Here is a 15,458-nt window from a genome sequence, read left to right as displayed (position 1 = left end):
GAGACATGGGCACCAGACAGACCCTATCACATACTGAGGTCTACACCAGGCAGTGGGTTAATGCTTGAATGGTCATGAGTCTGAGAACACCTGAAATAAGGATGAGACATGGGCACCAGACAGACCCTATCACATACTGAGGTCTACACCAGGCAGTGGGTTAATGCTTGAGGGGTCATGAGTCTGAGAACACCTGAAATAAGGATAAGACATGGGCACCAGGTAGACCCTATTACATACTGAGGTCTACACTAGGCAGTGGGTAAATGCCTGAGGGGGCATGAGTCTGAACACCTGAAATAAGGATGAGACATGGGCACCAGACAGACCCTATCACATACTGAGGTCTACACCAGGCAGTGGGTTAATGCCTGAGGGGGCATGAGTCTGAGAACACCTGAAATAGGGTGTGTCTGGTGCCCATGTCCCATCCTTATCACATACTGAGGTCTACACCAGGCAGTGGGTTAATGCTTGAGGGGTTATGAGTCTGAGAACACCTGAAATAATAATGGGAAATGGGCACCAGGCAGACTTTATCACATACTGAGGTCTACACCAGGCAGTGGGTTAATGCTTGAGGGGTCATAAATCTGAGAACACCTGAAATAAGGATAAGACATGGGCACCAGGCAGACCCTATCACATACTGAGGTCTACACCAGGCAGTGGGTTAATGCTTGAGGGGTCATGAGTCTGAGAACACCTGAAATAAGGATGTGACATGGGCACCAGACAGACCCTATCACATACTGAGGTCTACACCAGGCAGTGGGTTAATGCTTGAGGGGTCATGAGTCTGAGAACACCTGAAATAAGGCTGGGATATGGGCAACAGACAGACCCTATCACATACTGAGGTCTACACCAGGCAGTGGGTTAATGCTTGAGGAGGCATGAGGCTGAGAACATCTGAAATAAGGATGGGGCATGGGCACCAGACAGACCCTATAACATACTGAGGTCTACACCAGGCAGTGGGTTAATGCTTCAGGGGGCATGAGTCTGAGAACACCTGAAATAGGGTGTGTCTGGTGCCCATGTCCCATCCTTATCACATACTGAGGGCTACACCAGGCAGTGGGTTAATGCTTGAGGGGTTATGAGTCTGAGAACACCTGAAATAAGGATGGGAAATGGGCACCAGGCAGACTTTATCACATACTGAAGTCTACACCAGGCAGTGGGTTAATGCTTGAGGGGTCATGAGTCTGAGAACACCTGAAATAAGGATAAGACAAGGGCACCAGGCAGACCCTATCACATACTGAGGTCTACACTAGGCAGTGGGAAATGCTTGAGGGGGCATGAGTCTGAGAACACCTGAAATAAGGATGTGACATGGGCACTAGGCAGACCCCATCACATACTGAGGTCTACACCAGGCAGTGGGTTAATGCTTGAGGGGGCATGAGTTTGAGAACCCCTGAAATAAGGATGGGACATGGGCACCAGGCAGACCCTATCACATACTGAGGTCTACACCAGGCAGTGGGTTAATGCTTGAGGGGTCATGAGTCTGAGAACACCTGAAATAAGGATGTGACATGGGCACCAGGCAGACCCTATCACATACTGAGGTCTACACTAGGCAGTGGGAAATGCTTGAGGGGTCATGAGTCTGAGAACACCTGAAATAAGGATGTGACATGGGCACCAGACAGACCCTATCACATACTGAGGTCTACACCAGGCAGTGGGTTAATGCTTGAGGGGTCATGAGTCTGAGAACACCTGAAATAAGGATGGGACATGGGCACCAGGCAGACCCTATCACATACTGAGGTCTACACCAGGCAGTGGGTTAATGCTTGAGGGGTCATGAGTCCGAGAACACCTGAAATAAGGATAAAACATGGGCACCAGAGAGACCATATCACATACTGAGGTCTACACCAGGCAAGAGGTTAATGCTTGAGGAGGCATGAGTCTGAGAACACCTGAAATAAGGATGGGGCATGGGCACCAGTCAGACCCTATCACATACTGAGGTCTACACCAGGCAGTGGGTCAATGCTTGAGGAGGCATGAGTCTGAGAACACCTGAAATAAGGATGGGGCATAGGCAACAGAGAGACCCTATCACATACTGAGGTCTACACCCGGCAGTGGGTAATGCTTGAGGGGGCATGAGTTTGAAAGCACCTGAAATAAGGTTGAGACATGGGCACCAGACACACCCTATAACATACTGAGGTCTACACCAGGCAGTGGGTTAATGCTTGAGGGGTCATGAGTCTGAGAACACCTGAAATAAGGATAAAACATGGGCACCAGGCAGACCCTATCACATACTGAGGTCTACACTAGGCAGTGGGTAATGCTTGATGGGGGCATGAGTCTGAGAACACCTGAAATAAGGATGTGACATGGGCACTAGGCAGACCCAATCACATACTGAGGTCTACACCAGGCAGTGGGTTAATGCTTGAGGGGTCATGAGTCCGAGAACACCTGAAATAAGGATAAAACATGGGCACCAGAGAGACCATATCACATACTGAGGTCTACACCAGGCAAGAGGTTAATGCTTGAGGAGGCATGAGTCTGAGAACACCTGAAATAAGGATGGGGCATGGGCACCAGTCAGACCCTATCACATACTGAGGTCTACACCAGGCAGTGGGTTAATGCTTGAGGAGGCATGAGTCTGAGAACACCTGAAATAAGCATGTGACATGGGCACCAGGCAGACCCTATCACATACTGAGGTCTACACCAGGCAGTGGGTCAATGCTTGAGGAGGCATGAGTCTGAGAACACCTGAAATAAGGATGGGGCATAGGCAACAGAGAGACCCTATCACATACTGAGGTCTACACCCGGCAGTGGGTAATGCTTGAGGGGGCATGAGTTTGAGAGCACCTGAAATAAGGTTGAGACATGGGCACCAGACACACCCTATAACATACTGAGGTCTACACCAGGCAGTGGGTTAATGCTTGAGGGGTCATGAGTCTGAGAACACCTGAAATAAGGATAAAACATGGGCACCAGGCAGACCCTATCACATACTGAGGTCTACACTAGGCAGTGGGTAATGCTTGATGGGGGCATGAGTCTGAGAACACCTGAAATAAGGATGTGACATGGGCACTAGGCAGACCCAATCACATACTGAGGTCTACACCAGGCAGTGGGTTAATGCTTGAGGGGTCATGAGTCTGAGAACACCTGAAATAAGGATAAAACATGGGCACCAGGCAGACCCTATCACATACTGAGGTCTACACTAGGCAGTGGGTAATGCTTGATGGGGGCATGAGTCTGAGAACACCTGAAATAAGGATGTGACATGGGCACTAGGCAGACCCAATCACATACTGAGGTCTACACCAGGCAGTGGGTTAATGCTTGAGGGGGCATGAGTCTGAGAACACCTGAAATAAGGATGGGGCATGGGCACCAGACAGACCCTATCACATACTGAGGTCTACACCAGGCAATGGGTAATGCTTGAGGGGTCATGAGTCTGAGAACACCTGAAATAAGGATGTGACATGGGCACTAGGCAGACCCAATCACATACTGAGGTCTACACCAGGCAGTGGGTTAATGCTTGAGGGGGCATGAGTCTGAGAACACCTGAAATAAGGATGGGGCATGGGCACCAGACAGACCCTATCACATACTGAGTTCTACACCAGGCAGTGGGTAATGCTTGAGGGGTCATGAGTCTGAGAACACCTGAAATAAGCATGTGACATGGGCACCAGGCAGACCCTATCACATACTGAGGTCTACACAAGGCAGTGGGTTAATGCTTGAGGGGGCATGCTGGGTGTAGAACATCTCTATCTACAGTTAACCTTCTGTATGACTGGTGTAGTCTCATTGTGCAGACATCTCTATCTCATGTGCTGCTGCGTGAAGGAGGTCTCTCTGTCTACAGTTAACCTTCTGTATAACTGGTGTAGTCTCATTGTGCAGACATCTCTATCGCATGTGCTGTTGGGTGTATGAGGTCTCTCTGTCTACCGTTAACCTTCTGTATGACTGGTGTAGTCTCATTGTGCAGACATCTCTATCTCATGTGCTGCTGCTGGGTGTAGGAGGTCTCTCTGTCTACAGTTAACCTTCTGTACAACTGGTGTAGTCTCATTGTGTAGACATCTCTATCTTATGTGCTGCTGCTAGGTGTAGACGGTCTCTCTGACTACAGTTAACCTTCTGTATAACTGGTGTAGTCTCATTGTGCAGACATCTCTATCTCATGTGCTGCTGCTAGGTGTAGACAGTCTCTCTGACTACAGTTAACCTTCTGTATAACTGGTGTAGTCTAATTGTGCAGACATCTCTATCTCATGTGCTGCTGCTGGCTGTAGAAGGTCTCTCAGTCTACATTTAACCTTTTGTATGACTGGTGTAGTTTTATGTGTGATATTGCTTGAATTCCTAACAGCATCTCTATCTAGCAGTTCCTTATAGTGTAATTTCTCACTTTTCCTGACAGAAGAGGTCTTATTATGGGGGTCTGGAACTCTCACACATCGGTGGGAAACATCTTGGGATCTCTCATTGCTGGATATTGGGTGTCCTCATGTTGGGGCATGTCCTTCCTGGTTCCTGGACTCATTATGTGCATCATGGGAATCCTGTGCTTCCTATTCCTTATAGAGCGTAAGTGATAGCTATTATGATAATTGGCCCATCACTCTTTCCTTCCTCTCTCACTTACCCTTGCCTGCCTTTCTCATCCACCCTCGCCTGCCTTTCTCATCCACCCTCGCCTGCCTTTCTCACCCACCCTCGCCTGCTTCTCTCACCCACCCTCGCCTGCCTCTCTCACCCACCCTCGCCTGCCTCTCTCACCCACCCTCGCCTGCCTCTCTCACCCACCCTCGCCTGCCTCTCTCACCCACCCTCGCCTGCCTTTTTCACCAACCCACCCTCCCCTGACTCTCTCACTCACCCACCCTCCCCTGACTCTCTCACTCACCCTTGCTTGCCTGCCTGCCTTGCTCACTCACCCTCGCCTGCCTGCCTTGCTCACTCACCCTCGCCTGCCTGCCTCTCACCCTCGCCTGCCTGCCTCTCTCACTCACCCTTACCTGCCTATCTAACCCACCCTCACCTGCCTGCTTCTTACCCACCCTCTGTAAGTGTTTTTTCCCTGCTTTGTTTGCCATGTGCTGCTGGCAGCCATTTTACTCACCTCTTATTGAATCTGGTGCAGCGTGTCTGATGCTGCTCATTTCATGCACGCCCTCTTATGGCCAGACTGGTGCATATCATCCGTGTGAGACAGGTTGCAGTCTCAGTATTGTGATGTCATCACTTATTATTTAAAGGGCCTCTGTTCAGTATGCTTTGCTATTGCGTTGTCTCAGACCTATTTGTGAGTTCCTGTGTTTCAGTTCCTGTGTATTACCTGGCTGTCTGATGTCCCTCCTGGTTCCTGATCTCTGGCTTGTTCCTGACTCTGCTGTTCTCCTTTTTTCCTGATTCCGGCTCGTCTGACTATTCGCTTTGGCTCCTGACTAGGCTTGTCTGACTACCAGCTCTGGCTTAGACTCCTGGCTTGATGTTTGACTTGTGGAATTTTTATTATTTTTTATTATTAATAAAGGTGTGATTATTTTTGCACTTCTCGTCTCAGTCTGATTCCTGGCACCCTGACATTACGCAAAGGCCATGAATCCTGATGGTGCTAATAATCCACCTTTACCTACCATAATTTCCAGGATGGATGAACAGAATCACCGCTTGGATCAATTTGCACTAGCCCTGCAAACCCTGCTGACCCGCACTGCATATTTGGACCAGAGTGTTCCACAAGTTATGGCTGCTTCTGTTTTTGCTGCTGCACCTAGTCCTATCAGGAGCATGTCCGGTTCCGCCCCTCTACCTCAGCGATATGGAGGCAATCCTATTCAGTGCAGAGGGTTTTTGAACCATTTACTTTAAGATGTTACCTCAGGCATTTTCCTCTGACAGAGCTAAGGTGGGATTTCTCATCTCGTTACTCTCTGACACAGCTCTTGCCTGGGCTATTCTCTTGTGGGAGACTAATAAACCTTTGATTTCCCTCCTCCTCTGCTGCTAAACGACTTATGTCCATTCAGCAAGGTACAAGATATGTTGCTCAGTATGCCATTGAGTTCTGTACGCTTGTCGCAGAGGTAGGTTGGAACAATGAAGCCCTTGTTGCCGCCTTCTTTCGTGGGCTCTCTGATGCGATTAAAGACGAAGTTGCTGCCAGAGATTTACCAGAGGATCTCAAAGCATTGGTGTCTTTTTTAATCCTAATTGACATCAGACTAAGTGAGAGGCCGTTTTTTTAAGGAGCGCTTGCGGAAGCCTCCTGTTACGTTGTCTCCTACGTGTACGTTCCCACCCATGCCTCCTGGTCCCGAGTCACCAGGTACTGCTGAGCCGATGCAGTTGGGATTGACGCATCTCTCCACAACGGACTGGGCCTTTAGGAGGAGAAAGGGGCTCTGCCTCTATTGTGGGTTACAGGGCCACCTTTTAAAGTCTTGTCCTACACGGCCGGGAAACGCTCGCAACTAAGGTCCTGTCGGGGGCAGACCTTGGGTGGTTTATACTCTGCCCCGGAACCGCTAAAGGAGAAACCTTTGGTCACGGTTGTCCTTTCCTGGTTGGACTCCTCCATAGTCACCCAGGCTCTTGTTGACTCCGGTGCTGTGGGCTATTTCATTGACAGTGCTTTTGTATCAAAGCACTCCATTCCTGTATTGCCTCGGTCCATTCCGCTTGCTATTGAGGCCATTGATGGCAGGCCTCTTCAGCCCGCACACATTACTCACGAAACCGCTCCATTATTCATGTCTGTTGGGGCTCTCCATTTTGAAACCCTCCAGTTCCAGGTGATAACCTCTCCGCATTTTCCGGTTGTTATGGGTTATCCCTGGTTTCAGAAGCACAATCCCAGTCTCGACTGGCGCCAGTACGAAATTTTGTCATGGTCCCCGCAATGTATTTCCACTTGTCTTCGGAAACCAGTCAAAGTCTTGTGCCCTTCGGTATCTCAATTGCGAGAGGAGTCTAGAGAGTGCCTAGACGTTTTTGACAAGGTGCGTGCCGGTACGTTTCCTCCTCACCGGTCTTACAATTGTGCCATAGACCTGCAACCCAAAGCCATTCCTCCTCTGGTCCAGGTTTATCTTCTGTCTGTTGCGGAGAATTGTGCTATGGAGGAGTATGTTGCCGATGCTCTGTCGTGGGGAATCATCCACAAATCCTGCTCTCCTGCAAGGGCTAGCTTCTTCTTCGTGAAGAAAAAGGGTGGCGAGTTAAGACCATGCATCGATTATAGGGGTCTTAATCGTCTTACCATTAAGAATGCTTACCCTATTCTGCTCATTACGGAACTCTTTGACCGCCTCAAGGGAGCTACAGTCTTTTCTAAACTTGATTTGAGAGGAGCGTACAATCTCGTTAGGATTAAGGAGGGCCACGAATGGAATATAGCATTTAACACCAGGAGCAGGCATTATGAGTATCTTGTAATGCACTTTGGCCTATGTAATGCTCCAGCTGTTTTCCAGGAATTTATTAATGATGTCCTTCGATATATGTTGCAACAGTGTGTTGTGGTATACTTAGATGATATCCTCATACACTCACCCACTCTTGAAGCTCATCATTCTGATGTTACACGGGTACTTCAGAGATTACGTGAAAACGGCCTGTTTTGTAAACTCGAGAAATGTAAGTTCCATCAGACTCAAGTAACCTTTCTAGGTTATGTAATCTCCATTGCAGGGTTTTCCATGGATCCTGACAAGTTGTCTGCAGTCCTGCAGTGGCCTCGCCCAGTTGGTCTTCGCTCTATTCAACATTTTTTGGGATTTGCCAATTACTATAGGAAGTTTATTAAAAATGTTTCCTCCTTGGTCAAACCTATCACTGACATGACCTGTAAGGAGAATGATCCACTCCATTGGTCACCTACTGCCAATAAGGCTTTTGAGAGTCTTAAGACTGCCTTTGCTGCCGCTCCAGTTCTGGCTCATCCTACCCCTGTCCTGCCTTTTATTCTTGAGGTCGATGCGACTGAGACTGGAGTAGGTGCCCTCGTCTCAACGTCCTACACCTGACAGTTCCTTGTATCCGTGCGGTTTCTTCTCTAAGAAATTGTCTCTGGCAGAGTGCAATTATGAAATTGGTGACAGGGAATTACTGGCCATAATTTTGGCACTCAAGGAATGGAGGCACCTTCTCGAGGGTACTAGCGTACCAGTGCTCATTCTTACTGACCACAAGAATTTTACTTATCTATCCGAAGCAAAACGTTTGCCGCCCCGACAGGCCAGATAGGCGCTATTTTTGTATTGGTTTAATTATGTGGTCTCCTACCTGCCTGGTAGTAAGAATGTTAGGACTGATGCCCTCTCTCGACAATTTTCGCCTCTGTCCAAGGAGGAGTCTGTACCTATTCCAGTTATACCTCCTGACCATATTTTGGCTACCATACGTACTAATCTGACTTCTCCCTTGGGGGAGGAGATCCTGGCTGCACAAACCAATGCACCTCCTAAGAAACCTAGTGCTTTGTTCCTGAGAATCTTCAAACTAAACTTTTGCACACTTACCACTATCCTAAAGCCGCAGGTCACCCGGGCAAGAACCAAATTATTTGGTCTGTCACTCGACAATTTTGGTGGCCAGGTCTTCATTCTGATGTTGCTGCGTATGTTGCCTCCTGCTCAGTCTGTGCACAGAATAAGACTCCTCAATGTCTTCCTGTGGGTCTTCTTCAACCTATTGCTAATGGTGAGCATCCTTGGACACATCTTTCCATGGACTTCATTGTCGAGCTCCCTATTTCCAATGGCAATACTGTTATCCTTATGGTGGTTGACCGTTTTTCTAAAATGTCACATTGCATTCCCTTGAAGAAGTTGCCTACCGCTCAGGAGCTTGCTTCAATTTTTGCCCGCGAGGTCTTCCATTTACATGGGTTACCCAAGTAGATAGTGTCGGACCGGGGTAGCCAGTTTGTTTCCAGATTTTAGCATTGCTTTTGTGCTTAAATGGGGATCCAGCTTTCCTTCTCCTCGGCATATCACCCTCAATCCAATGGGGCTGCGGAACGGTTTAATCAAGCTCTGGAACAGTTCCTCTGTTGCTATGTCTCACCACAATAATTGGTCTGAACTGTTACCTTGGGCAGAGTTTGCTCGTAATAGTGCTATTAATGCTTCCTCCCAGTTATCCCCGTTAATGGGGAATTATGGGTTCCAACCATCCTTGTTGTCCCATTCATTCATGTCTCAGGGTATTCCGGCTTTGGAGGAGCATCTCCGGCAACTCCGTTCCACGTGGGTGCAGATTCAAGATTGCCTTCATCGTTCTATGCAGCGCCGAAAGTTCCAGGCTGATCATAGGCATCTGCCTGCACCTTCCTACCAGGTTGGTGAGAGGGTTTGGCTGTCCTCCCGCAACTTGAAACTTCGGGTGCCTTCCAATAAACTGGCTCCCGTTATGTTGGTCCTCTTCGAATACTCTGATGGGTCAGTCCTGTGTCTTGATCTTCCTCCTGCAATGCACATCTCCAATGTTTTTCATGTCTCCCTCTTGAAACCATTGGTTTGTAATCTGTTTACCACTGTGTTCCCTCATCCTATCTTTGTTGACAACTGAAGAATATGAGCTGAGCAGCATTATTGACTCTCGTATGTCCAGGGGCCGCATACAGTATTTGGTTCACTGGAGGGGCGATGGTCTGGAGGAGTGTTCATGGGTTTCCACCTCTGATGTTCATGCTCCCGCCCTCCTCCGTGCCTTCCATGCCCGTTTCCCCAATAAGCCTTTTGTCCTCCCGCGGGGAGGGTACTGTCAGGGTTTTTTCCCTGCTTTGTTTGCCATGTGCTGCTGGAAGCCATTTTACTCACCTCTTACTGAATCTGGTGCAGTGTGTCTGATGCTGCTCATTTCCTGCATGCCCTCTTATGGCCGGACTGGTGTGCATCATCCATGTTAGACAGGTTGCAGTATTGTGATGTCATCTCTTATTATTTAAAGGTCCCCTGTTCAGTATGCTTTGCCCTTGCGTTGTCTCAGGCCTGTTTGTGAGTTCATGTGTCCCAGTTCTTGTGTATAAAATGGCTGTCTGATGTCCCTCCTGGTTCCTGATCTCTGGCTTGTTCCTGACTCTGCTGTTCTCCTTGTTCCTGATTCCGGCTGGTCTGACTATTTGCTTTGGCTCCTGACTCGGCTCGTCTGACTACCAGCTCTGGATTAGAATCCGGGCTTTATGTTTGACTTGTGGACTTTTTATTATTTACAAAGGTGTGATTATTTTTGCACTTCTCGTCTCAGTCTGATTCCTGACACTGTGACACCCTCGTCTGATTGCCTCTCTCACCCACCCTCGCCTGCCTGCCTCTCTCACCCACCCTCGCCTGCCTGCCTCTCTCACCCACCCTCGCCTGCCTGCCTCTCTCACCCTCGCCTGCCTGCCTCTCTCACCCTCGCCTGCCTGCCTCTCTCACCCTCGCCTGCCTGCCTCTCTCACCCTCGCCTGCCTGCCTCTCTCACCCTCGCCTGCCTGCCTCTCTCACCCTCGCCTGCCTGCCTCTCTCACCCTCGCCTGCCTGCCTCTCTCACCCTCGCCTGCCTGCCTCTCTCACCCTCGCCTGCCTGCCTCTCTCACCCTCGCCTGCCTGCCTCACTCACCATCGCCTGCCTCACTCACCATCGCCTGCCTCACTCACTCACCATCGCCTGCCTCACTCACTCACCATCGCCTGCCTCACTCACTCACCATCGCCTGCCTCACTCACTCACCATCGCCTGCCTCACTCACTCACCATCGCCTGCCTCACTCACTCACCATCGCCTGCCTCACTCACTCACCATCGCCTGCCTCACTCACTCACCATCGCCTGCCTCACTCACTCACTCACCCTTGCCTGCCTCACTCACTCACTCACCCTTGCCTGCCTCACTCACTCACTCACCCTTGCCTGCCTCACTCACTCACTCACCCTTGCCTGCCTCACTCACTCACCCTTGCCTGCCTCACTCACTCACCCTTGCCTGCCTCACTCACTCACCCTTGCCTGCCTCACTCACTCACTCACCCTTGCCTGCCTCACTCACTCACTCACTCACCCTTGCCTGCCTCACTCACTCACTCACTCACCCTTGCCTGCCTGCCTCACCCACCCTTGCCTGATTATTGGGCCATTACTCTCTCTCCTTCCTCTCTCACTCACCCTCGTCTGCCTCTCTCACTCACCCTCGCTTGCCTGCCTCTCGCTCACCTTTATGTGCCTGCCTGTCACTCACCCTTGTCTAACTCTCTCACTCACGCTCGTCTAACTCTCTCACTCACGCTCGTCTATCTCTCTCACTCACCCTTGCCTGCCTCTCTCACTCATTGTACTTTATATTAGGTGTATATAGAGGATGACATTTCCTGTACATTTTTTTTATTTAGATCCCAGGGATGTTAAGGCTGCTCCACCATCTCCTGAAGTGAGTATTCCAGCTCCTCAATCTGCAGAAACATACCTCACTTATATATATACTCACTACATTCTACTTCTATTTCACCCCACTCCCCACTGGCTGCTCCTCCCCTACTCACACTTAGTATTTACACTATTGTACTCCTCACCTGCACATCCCTCACTCACTGACAGCTCCTCCCCTGCTCACACTCAGTATTTACACTATTGTACTCCTCACCTGCACATCCCTCACTCACTGACTGCTCCTCCCCTGCTCACACTCAGTATTTACATTATTGTACTCCTCACCTGCACATCCCTCACTCACTGGCTGCTCCTCCCCTACTCACACTCAGTATTTACACTATTGTACTCCTCACCTGCACATCCCTCACTCACTGACTGCTCCTCCCCTGCTCACACTCAGTATTTACACTATTGTACTCCTCACCTGCACATCCCTCACTCACTGACTGCTCCTCCCCTGCTCACACTCAGTATTTACACTATTGTACTCCTCACCTGCACATCCCTCACTCACTGACTGCTCCTCCTCTGCTCACACTCAGTATTTACACTATTGTACTCCTCACCTGCACATCTCTCACTCACTGACTGCTCCTCCCCTACTCACACTCAGTATTTACACCATTGTACTCCTCATCTGCACATCCCTCACTCACTGGCTGCTCCTCCCCTACTCACACTCAGTATTTACACTATTGTACTCCTCACCTGCACATCCCTCACTCACTGACTGCTCCTCCTCTGCTCGCACTCAGTATTTACACTATTGTACTCCTCACCTGCAAATCCCTCACTCACTGGCTGCTCCTCCCCTGCTCACACTCAGTATTTACACTATTGTACTCCTCACCTGCTCATCCCTCACTCACTGGCTGCTCCTCCTCTGCTCACACTCAGTATTTACACTATTGTACTCCTCACCTGCACATCCCTCACTCACTGACTGCTCCTCCTCTGCTCGCACTCAGTATTTACACTATTGTACTCCTCACCTGCTCATCCCTCACTCACTGGCTGCTCCTCCTCTGCTCACACTCAGTATTTACACCATTGTACTCCTCACCTGCACATCCCTCACTCACATTACATGATCACTGTCTAATAGATATTTGTTACAGTTCCTGTGTATAGCACCATTAGTATAACACTGTTACATAGTTATTAGGCACATTACATGATCACTGTCTAATAGATATTTGTTACAGTTCCTGTGTATAGCACCATTAGTATAACACTGTTACATAGTTATTAGGCACATTACATGATCACTGTCTAATAGATATGTGTTACAGTTCCTGTGTATAGTACCATTAGTATAACATTGTTACATAGTTATTAGGCACATTACATGATCACTGTCTAATATATATTTGTTACAGTTCCTGTGTATAGTACCATTAGTATAACATTGTTACATAGTTATTAGGTACATTACATGATCACTGTCTAATAGATATTTGTTACAGTTCCTGTGTATAGTACCATTAGTATAACACTGTTACATAGTTATTAGGCACATTACATGATCACTGTCTAATAGATATTTGTTACAGTTCCTGTGTATAGTACCATTAGTATAACATTGTTACATAGTTATTAGGCACATTACATGATCACTGTCTAATAGATATTTGTTACAGTTCCTGTGTATAGTACCATTAGTATAACACTGTTACATAGTTATTAGGTACATTACATGATCACTGTCTAATAGATATGTGTTACAGTTCCTGTGTATAGTACCATTAGTATAACACTGTTACATAGTTATTAGGCACATTACATGATCACTGTCTAATAGATATGTGTTACACTTCCTGTGTATAGTACCATTAGTATAACATTGTTACATAGTTATTAGGCACATTACATGATCACTGTCTAATATATATTTGTTACAGTTCCTGTGTATAGTACCATTAGTATAACACTGTTACATAGTTATTAGGCACATTACATGATCACTGTCTAATATATATTTGTTACAGTTCCTGTGTATAGTACCATTAGTATAACACTGTTACAGTTCCTGTGTATAGTACCATTAGTATAACACTGTTACATAGTTATTAGGCACATTACATGATCACTGTCTAATAGATATTTGTTACAGTTCCTGTGTATAGTACCATTAGTATAACATTGTTACATAGTTATTAGGCACATTACATGATCACTGTCTAATAGATATTTGTTACAGTTCCTGTGTATAGTACCATTAGTATAACATTGTTACATAGTTATTAGGCACATTACATGATCACTGTCTAATAGATATTTGTTACAGTTCCTGTGTATAGTACCATTATTATAACACTGTTACATAGTTATTAGGCACATTACATGATCACTGTCTAATAGATATTTGTTACAGTTCCTGTGTATAGTACCATTATTATAACACTGTTACATAGTTATTAGGCACATTACATGATCACTGTCTAATAGATATGTGTTACAGTTCCTGTGTATAGTACCATTAGTATAACACTGTTACATAGTTATTAGGCACATTACATGATCACTGTCTAATAGATATTTGTTACAGTTCCTGTGTATAGTACCATTAGTATAACATTGTTACATAGTTATTAGGCACATTACATGATCACTGTCTAATAGATATGTGTTACAGTTCCTGTGTATAGTACCATTAGTATAACACTGTTACATAGTTATTAGGCACATTACATGATCACTGTCTAATAGATATTTGTTACAGTTCCTGTGTATAGTACCATTAGTATAACACTGTTACATAGTTATTAGGCACATTACATGATCACTGTCTAATAGATATTTTTTACAGTTCCTGTGTATAGTACCATTAGTATAACACTGTTACATAGTTATTAGGCACATTACATGATCACTGTCTAATAGATATGTGTTACAGTTCCTGTGTATAGTACCATTAGTATAACATTGTTACATAGTTATTAGATACATTACATGATCACTGTCTAATAGATATGTGTTACAGTTCCTGTGTATAGTACCATTAGTATAACATTGTTACATAGTTATTAGGCACATTACATGATCACTGTCTAATAGATATGTGTTACAGTTCCTGTGTATAGTACCATTAGTATAACACTGTTACATAGTTATTAGGCACATTACATGATCACTGTCTAATAGATATTTGTTACAGTTCCTGTGTATAGTACCATTAGTATAACACTGTTACATAGTTATTAGGTACATTACATGATCACTGTCTAATAGATATGTGTTACAGTTCCTGTGTATAGTACCATTAGTATAACATTGTTACATAGTTATTAGGCACATTACATGATCACTGTCTAATAGATATGTGTTACAGTTCCTGTGTATAGTACCATTAGTATAACACTGTTACATAGTTATTAGGCACATTACATGATCACTGTCTAATAGATATTTGTTACAGTTCCTGTGTATAGTACCATTAGTATAACATTGTTACATAGTTATTAGGCACATTACATGATCACTGTCTAATAGATATTTGTTACAGTTCCTGTGTATAGTACCATTAGTATAACACTGTTACATAGTTATTAGGCACATTACATGATCACTGTCTAATAGATATGTGTTACAGTTCCTGTGTATAGTACCATTAGTATAACACTGTTACATAGTTATTAGGCACATTACATGATCACTGTCTAATAGATATGTGTTACAGTTCCTGTGTATAGTACCATTAGTATAACATTGTTACATAGTTATTAGGCACATTACATGATCACTGTCTAATAGATATTTGTTACAGTTCCTGTGTATAGTACCATTAGTATAACATTGTTACATAGTTATTAGGCACATTACATGATCACTGTCTAATAGATATTTGTTACAGTTCCTGTGTATAGTACCATTAGTATAACACTGTTACATAGTTATTAGGCACATTACATGATCACTGTCTAATAGATATTTGTTACAGTTCCTGTGTATAGTACCATTAGTATAACACTGTTACATAGTTATTAGGCACATTACATGATCACTGTC

At 46.1% G+C, this 15,458-nt stretch overlaps 1 protein-coding gene across 1 annotated transcript in view; it reads left to right on the top strand.

Annotated features, from left to right (window-relative positions):
* Positions 1 to 15,458, top strand: part of SLC37A1 (solute carrier family 37 member 1) — a 303,425-nt gene that overhangs the window by 100,469 nt on the left and 187,498 nt on the right. Inside the window, exons 9-10 of the mRNA XM_053705706.1 lie at positions 4,454 to 4,620; positions 11,411 to 11,448. Of these exons, the coding sequence (XP_053561681.1) occupies positions 4,454 to 4,620; positions 11,411 to 11,448 (205 nt within the window). The remainder of the gene's footprint in view (positions 1 to 4,453; positions 4,621 to 11,410; positions 11,449 to 15,458) is intronic.

The sequence above is a fragment of the Bombina bombina genome, chromosome 3, assembly GCF_027579735.1.
Source record: "Bombina bombina isolate aBomBom1 chromosome 3, aBomBom1.pri, whole genome shotgun sequence".
Lineage (NCBI taxonomy): Eukaryota > Metazoa > Chordata > Amphibia > Anura > Bombinatoridae > Bombina > Bombina bombina.
Note: the sequence above shows the minus strand (reverse complement) of the source record. Positions and strands in the feature narration are given on the sequence as shown.